The 23,497-nt window shown below is 41.2% G+C and overlaps 1 protein-coding gene across 1 annotated transcript in view; it reads left to right on the top strand.

The window, feature by feature from the left end:
* klf7b (Kruppel like factor 7b) overlaps positions 1-19,010 on the top strand; it is a 74,864-nt gene extending 55,854 nt beyond the window's left edge. Inside the window, exons 3-4 of the mRNA XM_069154344.1 lie at positions 1,032-1,155; positions 9,767-19,010. Coding sequence (XP_069010445.1) covers positions 1,032-1,155; positions 9,767-9,818 — 176 coding nt within the window. The 3' untranslated portion in view covers positions 9,819-19,010. The remainder of the gene's footprint in view (positions 1-1,031; positions 1,156-9,766) is intronic.
* Positions 19,011-23,497: the final 4,487 nt, after the last annotated feature.

Genomic DNA, 23,497 nt, shown 5'->3' with positions numbered 1-23,497 from the left:
GGCACAATTAAAAAGCTCGGTGCCGAATGAAGCCGCCTATCAATTTTTGTTATTGAGTTGATGATGAATGAAGGACATTTTCATGAGCTTTTAAATGTGTTTTTGCTTATATTATTATAGCTATTTGAGACTGTTTTAATGTCGCTAAATGAAAGAAAATATATTATTCTTTCTTTTCTTCCTACTATTGGTTGTGGTATTCATATTTGTGGTGGTTTATGTTTTTTGGGTGGAAGGCCAGATTTGCTGATTTGCTGTTTTATCTTCTGACCCCGCAGACGCACAGATGAGAAACATACTCTCATACAAGCATTTACACAGCGAGACATCATCAGGTCCCATCTGAAGACAGTCTGCTCCTCCACACTACACACTTTTAACCAAAAGGCACACCCACATACACACGCGCGCACACACAGCTGGAAGGCTTTCTATCATGGAGAGATAACTACAGGCTGAGAACAATAGACCATCTCTTCTCCCATCTGGCGAACCGGAGGATAGAACTTCATTTACATTTCAGATCTACCCACCTCGGGGGGTGTGCGTGTGTGTGCGTGTGTGTGCGTGTGTGCGTGTGTGCGTGTGTGCGTGTGTGTGTGTGTGCGCGTGTGTGCGTGTGTGCGTGTGCGTGTGCGTGTGGGCAAGAGGAGGGGGGGAGGGGGGATTTGGTAATAGGGAACAAAACGAGATTCATTTCAGGGTGAATTTGGGATTATGAATTAACACGCCGCAGTGCTGAAAGACTTCATTTACAGCTAATTGAGTGTGTTGGCTCATTGAAATGGCTGTTGTGTTGAAACTGGTCTGCCTGGCCAGCCCTTGGGACGTGTGTGTGTGCGTGCGTGTGCGTGTGCGTGCGTGCGTGCGTGTTTGGAGAAAGCCAGGGGTGGTAACCTGTACATTAGTGAACAGCTGTAGTTTAGACGTGTGAAATTAGATGCAGAAACTATAATAGGACGTGACACCTTCTCCTCTCTCTCTCTCTCTCTCTCTCTCCCTCTCCCTCTCCCTCTCTCTCTCTGTGGCAGGTGAGAAGCCCTATAAGTGCTCATGGGAGGGCTGCGAATGGCGTTTCGCCCGCAGTGACGAGTTGACGCGACACTACCGCAAACACACCGGAGCGAAGCCATTCAAGTGCAACCACTGCGACAGGTAAAAACACGCAAGGCACAAAAAACAACAAGCAACACGGCACACGTTACATTTGCGGGATATTCGTGACCTTTATGTGGCAAGAACCAGCGTTTCATCTGCTATTAAAGATGACCTGGGTTATACAGGGAACATATCTGGGATGTTTTTGTATATATTAAGCCTGCAACTGGCTATTCTCACAGTGAAAGAAAAGCACGGGTGTAAATAATGACTTCCACAATTTGCTGGATTCCATTTAACTGCTTCAGTTTTGGGGTCCTGGTGTCGTGCATGTTGTCACAGAGGAACACACTGTCACACACTGAGGTGAACAGAGCCATCATCCATCTTATCAGTAACACCTACAATATGCGTCTACTATCATGACAAGTCAAAGTATTTTGTTTAAAACAGACCCAATATATTATTTTTTTTCAATGATATCGTTAAAACCTTTAAAAATGTCCAACAAAAAAAAAAAAAAATAGCGAAACATGCCCATCACAACCTCCCACAAGGTTTTTAAAACACTTATTTTTACAGAATATTTAGCCTTTGTGTTGTTTCTTACTATTATTATTCTTAAACCTACATCACTTATATGATTTTATTTTTTTTGTAACTTTGAGTGCATAGAGTTCAAAAGACTAAAATAAAGATTAGAACTCAAATATTTCTGTGACCTGCAGCATGCTTATTATCAGAGGACGTGATTACATGTGATTCTTTATTACGTTGTGGTAGTTTAAAAAAAAAAAATTGCAACTAATTACTAAAAAAAAAAAAAAAAAAAAAAAAAAAAATCACTTAAAATGCAAATTACATCGCAAACTTCAAGCAAAAATCCAGCAATTTTGATTGCAACAATAAGAGGAAAACTTGGCAAAGTTCTGGATGGACTGTCCAATGAATAAACTAACTGCTTAAAAGAACTATCGTATCTAATTCACTGTTTTTATGAGTAAAAGCAGATTCCTCCTGCTTACAAAACTCGTGCTAAGCTAGGCTAAATACGCCACAGTGAACCCACCAATAATGAAAAATAATCCCACTGACATGAAAAGATGAGCTTGTAAATGGGGTTTCTTTCCAATTTCTGATGCCTCACCATTAAATCGATGGAGACATGTTGGCTTCGATATCACAGCACAACAATTTCTTTCTCTGTGAAAGCTTCCTCTGAACATTGCTCGGGAGAGCATTCAACACAGCGGGGGGCGGGGGGGGGGGGGGGGCAAGTCAGAGTCTCTGACAAATGATAATAACACAACATTTTTCATCCAGCCTTGTTCTACATGCGTCTCATGTGGAGTTCACACTGATAATCTTCAACAAATTTCAACTCTTTTTTTTTGGGGGGGGGGGGGGGCGAAATCAGATCCTTTAAATAAACATTTTAGAGACGAAGTAACGAGTCGGCAGTTTGAAAAGGGACGTGAGCATTTTACTTTAAGGTGGTTTCCTCCTTCAGCCGCTGCGTGCAGGAGGAGCGCAGCCGAGTCCCTCATCGTCGGCCACAGATTTTAAACTGCAGCTTATTGTGTGGTCAATTTAATGATAAGTATGTTATTATCTTACATAAAGTTATTTCCTAATGGAGTCACGTTAAAGGGCAGCCAGACGGACACACGGAGGACAAGTGTTTTGTTTCTGCTCAGAAACTTATTGACTTTCAAGTCATGTTATCTGGCTGCTGGTAGAAGATTTTGTTTTCTCATCCTGCGTCGATGTGTTTGTTTCACCGACTTGCAGTCTGTGGAAAACAAAGGAGAAGAAGAAGAAGAGGAGTGTGTGTGTGTCTGTGTGTGTGCGTTAAACGAAAGCCAAACTAAATCTTCTGGTAGATGAAAGTAAGGGATGTGTTTGTGTGTCTGTTGAGAGTCACATCATCACTGTTTGGTCCTCAAGGTACAGAGAGTGTGTGGTGTGTGTGTGTGTGTGTGTGTGTGTGTGTGTGTGTGCGTGTGCGTGTGTGTGTGCGTGTGTGTGCATGCGCGCGCTTACTCATGCCCCTGTGCTGGCAGTTTAAATGGATTCTGGCTATTGGCAAGCAGGTCGCAGCTAATTGAGTGGCACCAGATGCCAGCTCCACTTTAACATACAGTCTCTGTGTGTGTGTGTGTGTGTGTGTGTGTGTGTGTGTGTTGTTCTTTGGAAAGGCAGTGCAGGCACACACACACACACACACACACACACACACACACACACACACACAGACAAAAACTTTTGCCCCAGAGACAGTGTAATTGGCTGTTGTGGGTTCCCTCTAGTTTGGGTTTTAGACATAAAACCCCCAGAAACCTGCTGGAAGCTTCTAATCCAGGCTGAGAGCTGGGACTGTATTAGCTCTTTTTTGGCACACACACACACACACACACACACACACACACACACATAATGCAGAAACACCACACACACACATGCACATTGAGTACAAAGACGTTAAGATGCAAAGTCATTATTGACTCACAGGAACATTTAAATGTCCAGACGTCACAACAGCACAACGGCTCAGACGAAAGCTGATCCTGCGGTGAGCACCACTGAGGCTCCGCCCACCTCTGAGTCTGAGGTCAAGGTCCCCATTCATCCTCTGAAACTTCCCGAAGTGAATCACAGCTGCAAAGCACGAACATCGGTGTCAGAAATGATGTGTCAACAGTAAGGCAGTGTGTGGAGATCCGTGAACTACACCTATCGAGGGGTGTTTCAGTAACATACATCCAATCACAGCGCCTAAGATCTCAAGCTAAAGATTGCTCCATGTGTTTTTTCCTTAACCGTATTATCGAAACATTCTGAAGCATCTTCGCCATAGCAACAGGCACTAAGGCTGCTGGGTAATCCAGTGTTTAAATAGGCCAATGTTAGCGTATTGTACTGTTTAAGAGTTAAATAAGTTAAGTTTCAATTTACTCATTACTTTAGTGGTAGCTCAGGATTTTAGAGCGTTTTTTGTTTTGTTTTGTTTTGTTGTATTTATTGTTGTTTTTCACATTGAGGTGTTATAAACTAAGTAAAATGGCCCTCTGAATTGCAATGTTGATCTACCGATTTAGTCTGAACTACAATATATCTCAACATTCATGTTCCCACGGAAGATAAGCCCCCCCCCCCCCCCCCCCCCCCTCTTACAGAAACAAAACATGTTTACCACATGTTGCAACATCTGGAAAATATGTGGAAATGTTTCCACAGGGGAATATATATGGGCTTCATTACATTACATTTCATTTAGCTGATGCTTTTATCCAAAGCGACTTACAATAAGTGCATTTTCAACAATGAGGGTACAAAACCCAGAACAACAAGAATCAAGAAAATACTATTTCTTCAAGAAAGCCAAACTACAAAGTGCTCTCAGTAAGTGCCATTTTAAGTGCTACTAAAGTTCTACTGTTCAAGGTAACGTCACACATTGCACCATTACATTTTTTTCCCCCTAAACCACGTTTCCCAAAATACATGTTTCACATTTACATGAGTTTTTTTGCACATGTGAAATTCATGCCGTTCGGTGTTCCCCTGACAGCAGGTTGACATTTCTGATTCAAAGCGAGGCATCTCAAAAAGTCCTGGACGGATTGCCATTCAATTTTCTGCAGACACTCAGGGTCTTTGTGAACTCTAGTGGTCCCGGCTCTTTTCATCATTAAGTTCAAATGTCAATTTGTGCAGCACTTTGGTTTAAATTGTCACGAGAGTTACAGCCGGGCAGAGCTTCACTTTCCCAGTGCTTCCCTTTAACAAAGTACAAAGTGGATAGAAACAAGCTTAACATAGCAAAGATGCGTCTTGATCTTTAGTGACAGACAAACACACACAGAATTACACGCACACACACACACACACACACACACACACACACACACACACACACACATACATCTGTGGTGGGAGGAGCCCACCAAATATTACCATTAGAATGGCTAAAAGTGGCAGCCATGGAGAGGTTAACATTAGATAGAATGTTCAATCTGACACAATTTCTCCAGGGGAAACACACACACACGCACACACACACACACACACGGCAGTCTGTTATTAATCCTGCCTAATCAAGCGGGGACCCCCTGATGTTTCCATGGAGCTGGAAGAAGGAGGAGGAGGAGGAGGAGGACAGAAAAAAAAAAAAAGTGAAGAGGAGAAGGGAGAGTTTAGAGGAGGAGAAGAGGAGGATAAGGAAGTGTGTGTATATTGGAGGGGAGGGGAGTGGAGTGGGTGGGGGGGTACCAGCTGGTCTGGCTGCTCCATCCCGCCCCCCCCCTACAGTGACACAGTAACTGGCTTGGCCATCTGTCCAGCCACACACACACACACACACACACACACACACACACACACACACACAGACTGGTGAAGGTGTACAGTAGGTACCACATGGCCAGCTAAAGGGCTGAGGGGAAACACTCGAGCGCAGACAACAGAGAGCAAAGTTCAACCGTAACACTCACACCGTGCTCTGCAGGATTTTAAGTGAATGAACCTGACAACACTGTCGGCGAATATTCAAAACACGAACCGTCCAAAACGAAACGGCAGAAGAAGGCACTCGATTCTCTTCGTCTTGTTCTTCATAAAAATTTGAACTGTTATTTAGACTCTTGTTTTTTGTTGTAACTTTGTAAACAGCATTTTAGTGACTATGACTAAACACTCTGTAGCCCTCGATAAGCGCTTTGAACACAACAGGCTGCAAGCAGGGCGAAAGCCTTCATACACTCGGCAGCGTTATTGCACAGATTTACGAGTGAGATCGTGCTGCAGTAATATCGACAGCTTGTTTAGTCATTCAAATGGGATTGAGGATTATTAATTTCTCTGTTAGCCAAGGTTAATTGTAACCACAGATTTTAATGGTGGGAGCAGCTGGATCATGTTATTAGCTATATTAGTGGAATAGAAAATGAATCATCACAAAGAGCGTTGGAGGCTAAAGGAAATTAGATTTTCAATTTTGCTGCTGCTGTTTTCAGTGTCTACGTTTCGTGAAGCCTGACAATCATACATGATACCACGATGTGTTTGAAAAGGATGGAGAGTGTTGGGGTTGTGTGGAGGGAGGGCCAAAACAGAGGAAAAGATCAATTTCTAAACATCTCCAAACAATCCTCAGAAGGATTTAACGACAGATGCAGACAGTTTACAAACGTAGTGAATTCAGCTGACATCTTTTTTTATGATTTTTTTTTTTTTTTTGGAGCAGACAGAGTCGATTTCATTAAACATCATCAAACCAACAAACTTTGAAGCACGCAGCACGCAGCTCAGCCCATTATCAGGCATGTAATACAGTCATCGGGCCACTAGAGGACACCGTGTCAGTGTCACGTTTTGCCTCGTCGAGGCGTGAAAAACACACGCGTGTATGACCAGTCAGTTAAGGAGTTCACGTGACGACGTACGAAGTGATAAACTCCCATCGGGAGGTGTTAAGAGTCCGTGAGTAAGCAAAAGTCAACTGGGATTTCTTTTAAGTAACGCATGTAAGTTACTTACATAACATACCGTCTTTAGCTTATGTTAGATACGTAACGTTATTTATATAGAAACACTTATTTAGACCCCAAACGACGATCTTCCCTAAACTAAACAACGTGTTGATCTGGTGCTTAAACCTACCCGAGCGAGGCAAAACGTGACGCTGCCACGGCATCCTCTAGTGGACTGATGGGTGTATTACACGCTTTGGCATGATAGAGTTGCACAGTAACATTTTATGAAATATAAGACCCCCACCCTAAGGTTGTCAGAGAGAAGTATGGTAGTTTTTTTTACTACTAAACCTTCTTCAGGTGGGCACCAAAGGTTTGTACGCCTCAGCGTTAATTTATGTTCAGCCAAAGAAACCTCGCAGCTTTATGACAGGACTTCAGTTTGTTTCAGTTTTAGGAAAATAATAAATATGCTGGTTTACCATTTAATCCGTGAGAATGTTTCCCTGCTAAAGTTTAAAATCTTTGTGGCTCGAAGTTGAAACCTAATTATTGCGTTTTGAATGAGGTTTCCTGCAGAATTTGAAGACTGAAATTAGGAGAATAAATCACAGTAAAAGCAGTAGAGTCGGCTGCAGTGAAGCAAACTATGTATTCCACATCCGAGTGTTTGGCTCCGCGTCTACTCAAGTCTGGATTGAACAACAGCCTGCCTAAACACACACACACACACACACACACACACACACACACACACACACACACACACACACACTCAAACACACAAAGAATAGGCTTGACTAATTAATAATGAATAAAGCCTCTGGCAAATTGCATTTTTAATTTCTCATTTTAGTCTCGCCCACATTTTGTTTTGCCTCTCCTTTAGTCATATCATTAGTGATTCATTTTATTGTGGATGTTCAGCTTTAACAGTCCTGGCAATTGATAAAGTACATGTAATAAAATTAAAATGCTCGTGACGCTGTGAATCTTATAATGTAGAGCACCAGCACCTGGTTTTATGTCTCTCTCACATCAGGTGCAGTCAGCGCTGAGCTAAATGACCCGGTATTAGAAAGCACTGCCAGCCTGTCTGCATTAGAGTCCATGTTCACGATGCATATCTAATACGTTCCTCCAGTAGTATTTTACTCCGAGCTGGAGGACTTGACTGCAGAGCTGCGGGTGTCTGGCTGTGATTTATGGCCGTGTTGGAGTCGTATTTAGGGAAATCACTGAGGCTGAATCGGCCCTGTATACGTCTTAACATCTGGGTCTCACTGGTGTGACTTAACCAGGTGAGACAACTTCAATTCACTGTAGTTTTAAAATGAAGTGGTGGAAATCTCTGTGCTTCTCTGCATCACTAGATGTGTGTGTTACGAAGTGAGCTAGCGTTCTGTCTGCTTCACTCTGCCCATCTGTCTGCCTATTATTGTAAAATCTTACCTCCAACTGAAATATGACTCTAACATCCACATCAGCTATTGAAACCACTTTTAAGCGAGTATGCATTTGGGATTTAGCTAATTGAGCCCAACGCATAATATGTCACTGTTTTGAACAAAATTTCTAACAGACATCTAACATTTTTACATGGACAAATATCACCTTCTCAAGCAGCTTAAACTGACCCTGGTAAACTGAAGCTGAAGCAGACCAGCTTAATAGTCACGTTTGACCATTTTGCGTAGGATTGCTACTCATTATTATTTTCACAATGGAGCAATCTGTGGATTTTTATTTTCTTTTATTTATTGGTTGTTTGGTTTGTTTTTGAACAGGGTTTTGTTGAACCAACGGTCCAAACTTGTCTTTTAAAATTATAATCAATGAATTAAAACTACACAAATTATTCAAAAGAAAACAGGATTTCACATTTTAGAGGTCGTAGTCCTGACATAAGATGATAATAATGAAATGAGAAAAATAATACATTATCATAAAAGTTAATTTAATTAAAAATGATTAAATTGAAAATTAATTTAATTGTTAATTCTCTGTCCATTGACTAATCAGTGTGTTAACTAATTAATTCAGGGTTGCTTGTATACTATTGATTTAATTAGTTTCATTTACAACAGAGAATTCAATTTTAGGGTTCTCTTTGCGAACATTTCAATTTTATAAAGTAACTATTAAATAAAGCTGTCAGATAAATGTAATGGAATATATAATTTCTTATGTGTCATTGTAAGGTTCAGTTGTAAGGACCTCACCATGTAAAGTTTCCTGACATGACTATTGGCACTATGCAAGTGAAAATTAAATTGAATGAAGAGTGCAATATTTCCCCTTGAAATAAAGAGGAGCAGAAGCGTAATGTTGCATGAATGTAACTCAGTACTTGAAGTACTGTACTTGAGTAAATGTAAAGTATTTACTTACATTCAACCACTGGTTTTAAGGCTGGGAAATCTTAACACGTAGCAAAAAAAAGCAATGGGAATATTGTTGGATGTTTGGTATTTTTCATCATCAACAAAAAAAACCCATCTATTTAAGCTTAACATTAGGTACTGTGCATCATGGGTCACGTTGGTGTCCGACAAACCGAACGGCAGCTCCACATCTGTACCGAAGTTCTCAGTGCCCTTAAAATGCTGCACTGATGATCACTCATGTTTCAAACCAGGGCACGTGATGGATAGTTGAGCCAGCTTGGGACTGACATGTATTCCTAGCAGGTACACGGAGCCGGTGAATATTTCAGTGGACTGTGAGCAGTGTGGAGCCTTCGCAAAGAAGCATGGACAGACAATCTGTAGTGGAGGAGGGGCCGCAAGTGTGGAGCATTTCCAGCAAATACACACTGCCGGTGGGAAGTTCAAAGAGCCTGGGATTATGGAGATTTCCCAAAAATTACACAGACCCCAGTGGGTATTTAAGGGAGGTGGGAGTGGCACATTCACAGCTAATAAACCCAGCCGGTGGCATCAATGAGCAACACTTGCCAAGCTGATATATTACGGTTATTTTGTGCAAATATCCAACAAAATAGGACTAATTATGCCCTTACACGTCTTTACATGTCACTTATGTGAGCTCTTTCTATTTTTATTCCAATTGCCTTGCCAAAGTGCTTCTTCTGTTGTGTCCTAACTTTAATTTCCTGTGTTTAATGCACATATTTCATGCAGATGTTGGACATTGAATGAATATTTCCGATGTTTTTCCGTTTCTTTCTGCAGGTGTTTCTCTCGATCGGACCACCTGGCCCTGCACATGAAGAGGCACATCTGAGGGCAAACAAGTAAAGGAGTGGGAGATGAGGAGGAGGAGGAGGAGGAGGAGGAGGAGGAGTAGGAGAAGGAGGAGGAGGAGGAGAAGTAGAGTAGTAGGAGGAGGATGAGGAGGACAGAGGGATGGGCAGTCAAGCTACCAACCGCCCGCCTTGTTCAGTCCCGTCCAAAAACCAGTTGGCTCAAATGGCCTCCATGGACGGGAGGAAAACAAGGAGTAGCTAGATTGTTGTTTTTCTTTAAAATTACACACTCACATTTGCAATAGTGAACACTTCACACACCCGTCTTTGAATGCATCATCCCGGTGAACCCCAGCAGCTCTGGGGGCTTGGACACTGCCAAACCGACATGTACTTAACTCGCTTGGTGATACATTACGCCGCCTTTTTTTCTTTCTCTGTATTCAGCGTGTTTAAATTCTCGAGTCACTTTGGACGAGAAAACTTTAAATATCCATATAGTCAGCTGTTAGTGCTTTACCGGCTTTTGAAATCAAATACTCAGCTTTTTTTTTTCCTTTGTTGTTGATGTTTCTCATACACGGAACATGAAACCATCATCTGCTGCAGTCAGCTTCAGAAATCTATGTGAAGAAAACAACAATGCCAAATCTGCAGGAGAGAGGCTGTACGGATTGACTCCTAGAATGGCTGACAATCGAACCCAGGGCTCGGACACTGGGTGTTTTGGTGCACCCATGGGACCTCGGTCAGCGGGTGCCGCTGCAGCTCTCAGGCTCTCCTCCGGCGGGTGTTTGCATCTCTCACCTTCACTGAGACGCCTGCCGCCTCCGCAGGCCATCTGACAGAAATGCGCAGCGACACTTTCTTCCCTTTTTTTCTACTTAAAGGACAATGATTCTTCTTATTGTTGTTATTAACGAAAATGACACTTTGTTCTTTTTCTCTCTTGGAGAAAATGTCTTAAAACTCACTGAAAGGTGTTTAAGAAAAAAAAAAAAAAAAAGAAAATCTAAGATGACTTCAACAGAATGTGTGGGATGAGAAGGAGAGCGTTATTGGTCTTTTAATCCTCATGTGCACTGACTTTGCATCTGCAGTCTGTCAGCAACCAGTGGATGAAAAAAAAACAAAAAAAAACAATCATACCAACTCTCAGAAAAGGAATTTGTATTTTATTTGGACTAAAATATAAGCAGAGAGGTCTTCATGTTTTTTTTGTGCTGCTCTTCCTGCTCTGCGATTCACTGCAGCTGAAAAACAAAACCCTGGTACGACCTCCTGTGGTCTCGCACTCTACCAGTCAGGCAGAGGACTCGCTAAAAACTGGAAACCCGTTTCTTAGCTGTGGTTTTTTTTTCTCCTATTTGTTGATTCTGAAAGTCATCCTCGAGCGCTTTCACAGACTCCGAGATCTCATCTCCCTGGCAGCACTGCAGGGCAAGAACGAAGGCTGAAGAGCTGCTTTTTGGTAATTCACGTGGGACTAAAGATACCAACCGACTTCTGTGTGGTGGTTCTGAACAGACATGGTCACATCGACCCGTCAAATTTGCCTGTTTCGTATCCATTGACTGCACTGACTTTTTTTCAATGTTATTTGTGCTTTTTTTTCTACAGCGAAAATAAGGAAAAAAGGAACACAAGGAAAAAAAAATCATAAAAGGCTTGAAAAAATACAACACAAAAACAATTCTGTCTGACTCTACACGTTGCATACAAAACAAGCACACATATTCAATCAACACACACACACACACACTCACTCACACCGCAGTTCCTTTGCTCACGGCTCCTCTCGAGATAAGACTAATAAGATTTAGGAAAATAATTATTAAACTAATGAACAGAGTTGGAAAACAAAACATTGCATGGCAGGCTTTATTGCAAACACACACACACACACACACACACACACCAGCTCATGAACACACACGCACACATTCTTCCTGGAATTATATGTTCTGCTCCCAAATCTTTTTTCACAGTAGGAATTTAGCAACTGTTGTTTAGTAGAAGAGTATCTTAGCTCTCGGCTGGAGGTAACAAACGATTCCAAATCCTTTGAAGTGAAAAATCAGCTTGTTCTCAGTTCCAACAATCACCCACATATCCCTCGCTGCAGTTTGTGCCTCTCATTTAATCAGTGTTTTTACTTCAGAGACTGTGCTTACATTGTTGGTTACAGTTGAGTGTATTAGCCACTGTTTTCATCAGAAATGAAAGGAAGCAAAGCAATTGCAGCAGATCTTTAAAGAATTAAAACAACAGCAAAAAAGTTGCAGCTTGAAGCAACGCTAACAGCTGGCTCTTCAAAAAACGGATGAATCAGGTTTCTGATCACTGACAAGCCCCCAAAAAAATGACAAAATTGATTGAAACGGGGGGAAACAGCGATTTAACCTGTAAGTTGTTCAGCAGACAGTCAGTGGGGTCACAAGCTCTTCCTAAAAATTTTACATTATCATAACAGACTGCTCATGAAATTCCCAGCTCCAGTTTTTATTTGAAAAAAAAAAAATAAAGCCCTGTGAAAGTTACAACCACTTGTGGTGCTATTGAGCAAAATTGTTATGCTTCGGCCCACGTTAAATTTTGGGCACACATGGCAGCAGGAAAGCTGTCGAATTTCGATGCTTTCAATAGATGACACCTAAACACACTTGTGAACATCGGCCTGCGCAAGCAGATGTGGATACCATGAATTAGCCAAAAGGTTTGTCGAATCACAAGCTGTTTTTTTAAAAGCTATCCGTAATGTTTGATGAAAACAGTTAAGTTTGAACTGTAACCTGGATGTAATCACTAATATCTCAAATGTAAAGCACGTTAGATGAGAGAAAACTAAAGCAAACACATATCCATGACACCTGCTTCCTTTGCTCTATAGTTGCAAAAAAAAAAAAAAAAAACTTGCCTTGCAATCGGGGCATTCAACACCAATACTGACACCGCTGCTCCATCCATCCACCACCACCTATATGCCCTGTAGCACATGCAAACAGTCTAATACTTATTGCTGCTGGCTGGTGCAGCTGGGTGAGGGTGCAGGTTCCTGAAGCTGGCGGGGGGATTTCACATCCCAGTGTGTCCAGTCATCGAGCCAGTTGGCCTTGCCAGCCTTCATTAGGTGAAACAGTAAAAACATTCCCCTCCAGAAGGGGGTTTATGGTGCAGCTTCAAACAATCGATACCAAAAACCTCCAGCATGGAACTGCCCTTCAGCCACGGGTAGAGTCTCCCCGGTCAGGAGAGACCGCCTCCATACGAGTCCTGTGTATCTAGCGGCAGCTTTCTCTACTAACTCTCTCTTTTCTGCTAAATGTGACAAAGCAACTCACGATTGAGATAAATCCAGTGTTTCACTTTTGATTTCATTTCATTCTTACTGGTTTCTATTACAAATGCTGTGTTGATGGTTGTTTTCTTCAGCTTGGATGATGCAAAGTCGTGCCGAAATGTTGAGGCACGCAAAGGGATGTAGAAGAAGCCTCCTATACAGGACGTACAATCATAGAGGGATGGGGATCGTAGCACTTTTGAGAGGCGTTTGTTGGCATGAGTGTGTGTGTGTGTGTGTGTGTGTGTGTGTGTGTGTGTGTGTGTGTGTATGTGAGAGAGAAAGAGTGTGAGTGTGTGTGTGTGTGTGTGTATGTGTCCCTGTTAGGCATACTGTGAGGGAAGCAGTCATTCAGCGAAGAGGTCCGTAACTGCTGAACAAGTGTGCAACTATGTGGGGGGGGAAAGTTAGTCGATACATTTCGCTGTTGGATATTTTTTAATCTAAGCAATGGCTGACAATGTGTTCATCCAGTTTTTGTTCTGACTCTGCATTCATTCCTTCATTCATACATTCACACAAGTCACTGAGCTCAATGACTCGAGCCAAATTAAAGAGATGCAAACTCACGCCTTGCATTTCAAAGACTCCAGCTCTATGTGTCAGAATCTCTGCCAGACTAGTTGACATTCACTTCACACTTTTTTTTGGTGGACACTTTGGCCTTTGAGTTTAAAAAAAAAAAAATCAAAATATGTCCGTGCTTATTCTGCTTAATTAAACATCATATTTTTAAGACAAGGTATCGAGAGGATGTAGTCTACAAAAAGTAAGGGGATAAGTCGTAAATTGAACTGCTCCTCTTACAACTTTCATGTAAAAACAAAAACTGTGAGTGTCAACTTTGCTCTAAAGGATTTGTCACTGAGAACAGGTCTGTGTTTTTCCCCAAACTGAATACAGTAGACATGCAAAATGTACACTTAAAGCTACAGCGATAGTCAGCATGAAACAACTGCAACTCGTAGTTTGTCTCCTCCTAAATCAAAATCCCTCCTGACATCAGGACAGATCTCGTAGTCACTTAGATACAAATCCACATTTGGTTCCCTTCGTGTCTCTCAGCCCGTCAGAGCTGGTATTCTGTCACAGCGTTTGCTCCAGGTCTCCTGTCATCTCTCAGGCTCCTCCAGGCCGGCTAGCTGCCGTCCCACAGCTCTGATTAGCATTCGCACTCCCGGGTCCTCTTCTCTAGTTGCAGTTCAGCTAATGAGATAGCTCTGGGTCACAGGGAAACCGAGTGCTTTGGAGACAAAAAAAAAAAAAACAACAGGGACGTTGAGCCGGACCGATTCCAGAGGTCTGCGCCCACTGGACAGATTTGATGGAGAATAAACAGAAAATCCCGTGAGCGCAGAGGAATACCAGGAGACAGTGAGATGTTTGTCAAAGAGATGAAACTTTCACTAAAAAAAAAAAAAAAAGGATTAAAAAAATAATTTACCCACATGAATATCCAAATCATTAAATCAGCTATTGCATTTTATCTCATGGATTACAGATAAAATAAATTACCATTTATCAGCAAAGTCCCGACAGATATTTAATCCACTCCGTGCCCCCCCACCACCACCACCACCACCACCACCCTCCCCTTACCCCCTTCACTGTTAAAGTGCCATTCTAATTTCCCTCCATCCTCACCAAATATCTCCCTTTCTGTCCACAGCAGTTGTCCATGCACTATCAGCTGCAGGAATGCTGAATGCACACTTTACACATTTTGCCCAAAGATTTGCATATTTGCAAGTTAACTGCTGTGAATGTAGTAGATGTAGTGGAAAGAGCTGAGAGGCAGAGACGCAGAAAAGGAGTGATGGATGAGAGGTGGAAGGAGAGGGATTGCTTTTCTTACACGACCGTCCCATTAAATCTTAATTACCTGATATGCTCCAACTCTTCACGCTTCATAAGATTCTCAGTCTCTTGTCTACTGTCAGCTGGAGCCGAACTCATCGCTCACAAATGTAAAATAATGTTTTCATGGTCTTATAGGGTGCCCGGTATAGTGGCGCTAGCAGCTTAAGCAGAAGTGAAGTAGCTTTAGTTTAAGTTAGCGTCTTAGCACTCTGCAGATAGCACTGTCAAGTCTCATTTCAAAGTCAGAGGTGGGCTTGAGTCTTTGGAAATGTTAAACTGTTGTGGAATACAATGCTTGATCACAAACTTCAGACAAGTTTACCATTCCCATACATCAAACGGAGAGAGTGGAGAGGAAATCCAGAAAATCTACTGAAGGTGCTTTCACACTGGAAGGTTAGTCGGAATCTGGGCTCATCTCACCTGCACATTTGGTATTATGAGCATTTTTCTCTGCCTCGGGTGCAGAAGATGAAACAATACCCAAGTCCGTCTGAATTCAGTAGCTGCTGATGAACTCTGGTGCGGGTCACGTGCAGTTGGGAAGCAGATTGGAGCCTACAAGAAAGAAAAAAAAAATGGCAGCGCTTCAGTCAGGCTGCCTGAATAAAGAGTACACTTGAGTTGAATGCTGATGTAGATAAACTAAACTCTTCCTACAAAAGCTCAGCAGGACTCTATATTGCGTGCTATTTAATTTGTATGTCAGAATGAGCAGTTACAAGTGGTTTTTGCGAGTGCTGGTCTTGAGTGTCAAATCAAATTGGTAAAAGAGATCCTTGCTTCAGGAAACCTACAGCAATGGAGCAATGAGCCAACCGAGGAGTTTCAGCCTTCATTCACATTTCAAGAGGGGCAGAACTTTTCTTGTCCAAACCCAGAAAAGGCACATCAGGTTGCAATTCGTAGGGTGGTGCAACGGGAATTTGTCGCCCAGGGTACACATGTCAACACCTCGTCTTACCGCGATGTTCTGAGGAGTTTGAGAGAAAAGTTTCGGTGCAAACGACCTGAACTGAACTTTCCAACATGACGACAACCCCCCCCCTCCCCCGCTCACAGCACCTTGAAAACGGGCGAATTCCTCACCCTCAAAAACACAGTTGGATTTGACTCCCTGCAACTTCTTTCTGTTCTCCTCAAATTTTAACACCAACTTTGATGTGCGTTTTTTGTTCCAGTCTCTTGTTGATGGCAAAAGCTCATTCCAGACCAGTGCTCACAAAAAAATGTAACTCGGAAGCAGACGTTGCTCAAGCGACTACTTACTCCTGAAGGTTACAGTGTTTACACACCCAGCTCCGTGCACATGATGGGTGCCACTTAAGTGTTCACGTGCAACAGGAGCAGTCTCGAAACTTTTTGATCCTCCTCATTCTCTGCAATTTGTGATTCGAATGCTTCAATCTGCTTGCAAATCCTTTTAACGTGAATTGTCCCAGGAGCAGGCGATCTTTGCTCAGGTTCAGATTCAAACCGACAAACCCAGTGTGAAAACAGCCTTCGAACATCCTCTTGTCACTGCAGGTAGTTGTTCAGACGTAGTCCTTCGAGGAACCAGGCTTCAGTTTCCAGTTTTCCCACCATATCATCCTGAAGAAGGATTGTCACTTCTAGCAGCTTTTGTAAATAGCGTGAGATCTTAACGCACAGACCGCTCTGTGTGAAATTATGTGGCGACAGCACCATCTCAGACATTACAGCGTTTCTATAGATCTGCTTTAGTTCTTGCAAACATTGCACTACATCATCATCATACTTAGCTATTGCACTCTTCATGTGCGCGCACTGCTAGCATAGTCTGTTGGAGCACTCTGTCAAAAATATCCACTTAACATTTGTTACACGACCAGGATGCACTTTGGCACCAAGAACCATCTCCTACCGGTCCAGTCCCGAAAGATCAGTCTGTTTCTCCCTCCAGGGAAATGCCTTTTTCATCCCTGTTACTCTGGGGGAGTCTGTTGTACTCAGTCATGCTGTGACCCGGTTGATCTTTCTTGGTATCAGTGGCATCCCGGAGTGACTCTGTCTGTAACTACTGTGTTTGTCCATACTTGATGTGTCAGTATATAAGAGATTCACAGGTCTTTACCCTTCTCCTTGTGTCTGTATGTTTCACTTCACCCACACCAAACCCTCTCCACCACAACCACCACCATCAGAGCCCTCCGGGGCCCGACATGTTCACAGTCTGCAGACATCCTGCTGTTCTGAGACGTGATTCTCAAGAGCTAATGCAGCCTGGGAGCTCCGAGGAGTTCTTCAGTGAGGCTGCAATAACTTTTCCACCTTGCCTAGCTACACGTCCTCGGTCAGTACAGTTTGTTCAACTTCAGTCGATCCATCCTTGCAAGGTGCTTATACCCTCTTTGTTGATTTATCTGCTCAGTTTGTCGATGCCTGTCGATTTATTTGAAGAACCACTTTTTAAAGTCTGGCCCGCTCTCTCTGTCAGTATGTGAAAAGAGGATTGGTACCAAACCTTTCAGTTTGTCTATGCTCGATTGTTCTATGAAACATTGAATCTAGAGGTGATTTTTACCTCAACCAATTTTTTTGGTAATCAACAAGTTCAAGAAAATGAAAAAGGAAACATGGAATATGCCGATTAACTTTTCAAAATTCTAATGCAACAGAACAAGCTATGCTAAATCCAAGATCTCATGCTTTGGAAAATGTGTTTCTCTTTCTCAATATTTTTTTCAAATTCCGCAATCCTCAACGAGGCTAATTTTGGTTTATGTTTATGTCCTATGCACCTGCATTTTTTTATTCGGATGTGGACAGAACAATCTGTATTCTTATTGGTTGTATTGCAACAATTACTTTCCAGCTTTCCACAAGGTAACAATTTTGTATACAATAAAGCGTTATGGTGAAAAACTCATGACTGCAGTAAACTAAAAATCCTTCAACATTTCAGTCATCAGATCTTCGTATGATGCCGATTATGTAAAGGATTCTTTAGTTTCTTCATAAAATGTTACTTAAAAATTAAATGATTTTGTTATTTTTTTTTTTTTTTAAATGTGGGTCTTGTTTTCATACTTTTGCCCATTGTTCCTACCAATCTTGTCTCTTAGAAGTTATATATAACTAAAGCTCAGCACTGAATATGTTTTAAAGGAAACAGCATTCATTTGGTAACTGTGATTTCTAAGAGACGGGGTTGTTCCTCTTGGTTATGACAACATGTCCTTCCGCTTGCCAGCAAGACATTTAATGTTTCCTTCAGTTCAAGTGCCGAACAAAAGTTTTAGGTAATTTCAAATGTGAAATTTTATTACACTTACCCTTGTTGTAATTGGATGCTGTTGTAAAAGCTATTTTAAGTGGAGACTAAAAAAAAAAAAATCTCTGCATTGCGTCTTTTGAATAACAGATACTGTTATCATAACCAACAGGAATAATGGCTGCAATGATGTTGAATATAAAAATGACTTTTAAAATGATGAGCATTTGTGTCGACTCTAACAGAAATTGATTTGGTGCCAATCCACATGCTGCATATTTTGTGGCCGATCCAATTTGGTCTTTTCCCTGAAGCGATATTTTAGCACCTTTGTACGATCCAGTGTGTGTTTGCAGTCAACTCACACCACAGCTGTATATTTTTGGGATGAATGGACATGCAGAAAACTGAAAAATACAAGCAGATGTGTTTTCACGTCTCACATGTCGGGGCTCTGGAGCTCTGATACCGTTCACATCAACCTCGGATCCATAAGCCTTCACTCCACCCCGCCTTCCTCTCTTCTATCACCGTCATCTCTGTTGACTTGGTTTCATTTCAGTTCTCTTGTTTTACTTACAATTTTTTGCTGTACAAAGTGTTTAAAATATTATTTGTATTATATGATGTTAGTATGGTAATGTTCTTTATTAAGGAAGAAGAAAATTTATTTTTGTTACTGGTCTGTTTCATAATTCTTTTCTAAATTGGTATTGTAAGATATCTATGCAAGAACTGTTAAGTGGAGCATTTTTATTTAAGAATGTAATATGTGTAATAAATGGTAGAATCTGATTGTGACTGTTGTATTTTGTTCAATCAAAGATTTTTGTAGAATAATCTCACAGAACCATTTATTAATTTTAAACATTCTTGAAAACAGCAAACTGTTCTGTTGAAATTCACCGTTTTGAATGACAAAAATGGTTCCTGGAAGTTGTCAAACTGTCTGCATGGAGTTAACTGGGTCTGTAAAAGTTTAGCCGAGCTGGGGTTAGCATGCTAACTTCAGGAGATATCTCTGCGGCACATAGACATCTTTGACATGAAGTCAAAACAGTTTTTCTTCGCATTCTTTTGATATTTTTTTTGTTAATTCTTGAATATTTCAAGCTGAAAATCTTACATATTGTACCTTTAAACTATACCAAAGAAAAACTACAATCTATTTATTTTAAGTACACCTGTGTGATAAATTACCTCTGCCTTGAAATTCTGCTTCATAAATATTAGTCATTAGATTTTCATTACCGTCAAAATCTTCCTTTAGTATGGGTTCACATTTCAAAATTGTCACTTTTTTTTTTATTTGCACCTCTTCACTTCAGACAAGACAGGCAGAAAAACCTTGTAGAAAAGGACTGAAAAATCACCCCTGTGTGGCTGCCCTGATGTAATTATGAGTAAAAGGGTAACACATTATTCCTTCACAATGGCCGTTTAAGGCAGATGGACACATCCTGTCCAGCCGCTGGCCAGAGCGTGGGCGTACGGGGAACCAGCGTCTCATAACTACAACAGAACAGCTCATCTTCTCAAGACCGGCGGTAATTTAAGGTCTTTATTACAAATTAAAACAATCTCATGAATATCTATGGTTCCCCCTCCCTATAAATGGGTTCATGGTATTTAATTAGAGCTAACTTGTCACTGACTGAGCTGACACAAGCCAATGTCATGGAGACTAAATGAGGTAATCAAATAATTAATGGCTAATTGGGGATCAATTAAGCAGAAGATAGGGAGCTCATATACAGCATATCTGCTCTGTAGGTTTGTCCTCTTACATAGAAATGGCTAATTAACTAATTAAAAGGGACCAAATTGAAACTGTATTTTTTTGTCGAAGGACGGACTTGATATTCATCCCTCTGATTTAAATCATCTTAACAGCGTCTCTTGGCTCTTCTGTAAATAGAGATTTTGCAGTTCTACGTGTTTTCTTTGCTTACAGAGCGCTTCAGATGAAGACATCTCAGCAGAGTGAACACAGAGGATTATTATCGTTTCTCAGCAGTGGGCTGTGTTGGCTAGAAAATGGGAATTCACAATGCTGATTAGTGTGGGCATTTTGAAGTTGTGCAAGCTTATTCACATCTTGTCAGAGGTGGAGAAGGAAGACGAGTGAGCTGTTTATAATCTTATTCAGCAGCATTAGTCGGTGTAGTGTTGATAAGTGTTTATAGAAACAGCAACCATCAGCTTTCCTTATAACAGCAGGAATAAACAGAAATGTGGTGACTCCCCCAAGAGCGTATTCTATACTTATCTCCCAGAAGGACCGTGTCAGCTCATTTAAGTGACTCTTAGACCACACTGTCCACCAGCACATACCCAGTGTAATGCTGCTTTGTACTAAAAGAGTAAAATATCCCATAACAGCTGTGCACACAACAACAGAGGCTCTAAAATGATTTATGACAATGAAAAAAGATGGAAAAATAGGAATAGAAGCATGATGCAAATTAAATACAAGAACATTGCATCTGTAATATTAAGAGAAGCTACAGCCATATCTGTGTGTTTTAACTTTTCTGAAAGTGTAGTCACACAATATGCAGGAGCCACAAGAACCGAAATGGCAGGTAGTTATCTTTATTTGTCATACTCTTTGTTTCTGGTAAAAAAAAAAAAAAAACTAAAAAAAAACACCCACTGAAGCTGCCTATCCTGATGTTCAGAACCTCATTGGCTATAAAAAGCGTCAATGAATCGCAGTATCACTTTCGACTGGCTGCATCTGCAAACCCCCATGGTGTGCCAACCATGGGCTCTGGTTGGCTATTGCAGGCTGTAGACATGATATGGAAGCTCCTATTGGTCAGTGAGGTGTCGATCAAAAGGTCAAAGTGCATTGCTGTCAAGAAGCCCAGGCACAGCAAGACCATGTGTCTTAGAGATATAATAACGTGTTTTGGACTAAATACTTTTCTGGAATGGATCTACTGGATCTCTGCTGACTGAACCAGACTGTTGTCGTTTGACTTTTATGGATCGTTGCTGGACTGTGATGCTTTATTGGTGAGTTAAATCACTATCATTATTGTTTGTTTGTTCAGTGCTGGTCTGACAAAGCTGTTTACTGTACTGTACCTGCTGTTACGATTGTATCTTGAAATGGTCCATTTACAACAATTTCCAAAGATTTTTCACGATTACACGTGAAGTGTAGCACTGTAGACTAAGCCGAGGAAGTTAAAACGACGGCCCGCGGGTGGGCTGTCGGATGGTTAAGTTAGTTGCCTCTTAATGACAGAATCAATAATGTGGAGTTAGACAGCTTGATGAGAAGATATCAATTAAATGTTATTTCGTATCACTCGACTCAGAGGTCCAGGATGTGTTTAATGTTGCTTATAACATCAAAACTAAGAGCGCAGAGAAGCTGAAAAAGCACACCTTATAACAACTGTCTTTCCCCATGCCGTGCTGCCTTTGCTCAGAATATGGGTTTTGTTCAATGTTATAGGAAGCAGCCTGAACCTGGTATAATGATGAGGACGGGACATTGACATGTTGCCTGCAGCCGTTACATCCAACAGCTTTTGGTCAACATGTAGGTTTATAATCTTTGAACTGCATCAGATTTGTTCAATGTCCTTAAAATATCTAAAATAAATATATGATACCCACAATAACTGGGTTTACCTCATTTCATGAACTTTGTGATCCGGAGCGACAATGAGTTGGTGTACCTAGTCTCTAACTATTAAGCATCAGTTATTGGGATCAGAACCTTGTCGGAAAAACAGGTTTTGCAGTCTCCATGTTGTATATCTGTGCTATAGCCCTGAGATGTAATCATAATTTGGGGGATTTTGAGGTGGCACACATAGGCCAGGGACCCATCGGTGGCTTTGTGCATAGGCTCTGAAACCACACAGCAACCCTATAGGTGAACCACATACCCAACTTCCCTGCTCACAGAACCACAATATCTTGTTTTTCTACTTAAGTTAAATATTCAAGAGGTAACAACTGACAATTTCTAAGTAATTAAATTTCGTCAAAGTAGTTTCCCTGTGCTTCTCTCCTTATTGTGCATCCTTTTGAGTGAAACTATACAGATCTTATTTCTCTATTTTATTGTGAACCACTTGTAGGAAGGGTTTGTAATAAAACAATCACACTGGAGATAAGTAATCTAGAATAACCATTATAAATAGCAAGGATTATATTGTTGACCTAATTAAAGTAATGAAAATATGTCGGCTACAAAACTGAATATTGTTTGTAAACTTGTCAGCACAGTTGTTACAAAATCAACTATGTGAAAGACTTTCAACATAAGTTTTATTTTAATAGCACCTTTCACAGATATTAAATCACAAAGTGCTTAAAAATAATAAAATAGCCCACAAACAGCCCAATTTTGAAAGCTGAATGTTCTAATGTTCATTTAAGCATTAGTGTATGTCATGCAGATCACTGATGTAGAGTCACAGCTGCTTAAACTCAACAAAGATGTTGTCCGTTTTGGTCCATTTAGAGTCAGAAAGAACATGGACACACACACACACACACACACACACACACACACACACACACACACACACACACACACACACAGGAGAAGAATGGTTGGGTGTTGAATATTGATCCCTCTGCAGCAGATTATTTAGTCAACCCTCAACCATCTGGACTATATAAACATTTATCCACAACAAAATCTTGTTTGTTTGCCTGAGAGGGATTGTGCCAGAAATCATTAAAAAAAAAAAAAATTCAAAAGACTTTACTTTTTGTGAGTTCTAAATTGTCATCCAGACAATTCGAAATAAGAGACCATTTATCAACCCTTTGTAGATCAACAATTAGAAAGCAGACTGAATGTATACGTTGGCGAGTTGCTGCACTGACGGATGCAGAAAATGTTTCATCTACAGTGAGACAGCAGTCCATCTGCAATTACAAAAGTTGGAAGGTTATTAGGTAAGCGTATTTGTTAAATTGTGTTTTAATTGTAGCGCCGCATTTTTTTTCAACAGCAGTGTGACGAGGTGCTGAGCACGACACGATCTGAGTTTTTCTTTTACCAGTCGCAGACATTTTCAAATTTTCAAATTTGAGTGAAATGCTACACGCTCGTTACCGTCACTTCCGCTCGCTGACCAATCACAGTGAAGGAGTGGTGGGACAAATGCCACAAAGACTTAACATCATATCTTCAGAACTGATGGCCTCCCGCTAATTTGTCTTTCCTTGAAATGAAAGGTCCAATTTTCCGGAGCAACACTTCAAACTGTGTCCTGCGCATAAGACGGAACTCCTTGAACCGGGCT

This window comes from Embiotoca jacksoni, unplaced genomic scaffold (genome assembly GCF_022577435.1).
Source record: "Embiotoca jacksoni isolate LCO1_2020_lvr unplaced genomic scaffold, fEmbJac1.0.p SCAF_2, whole genome shotgun sequence".
Lineage (NCBI taxonomy): Eukaryota > Metazoa > Chordata > Actinopteri > Embiotocidae > Embiotoca > Embiotoca jacksoni.
This window is presented reverse-complemented; position numbering and strand designations above follow the sequence as displayed.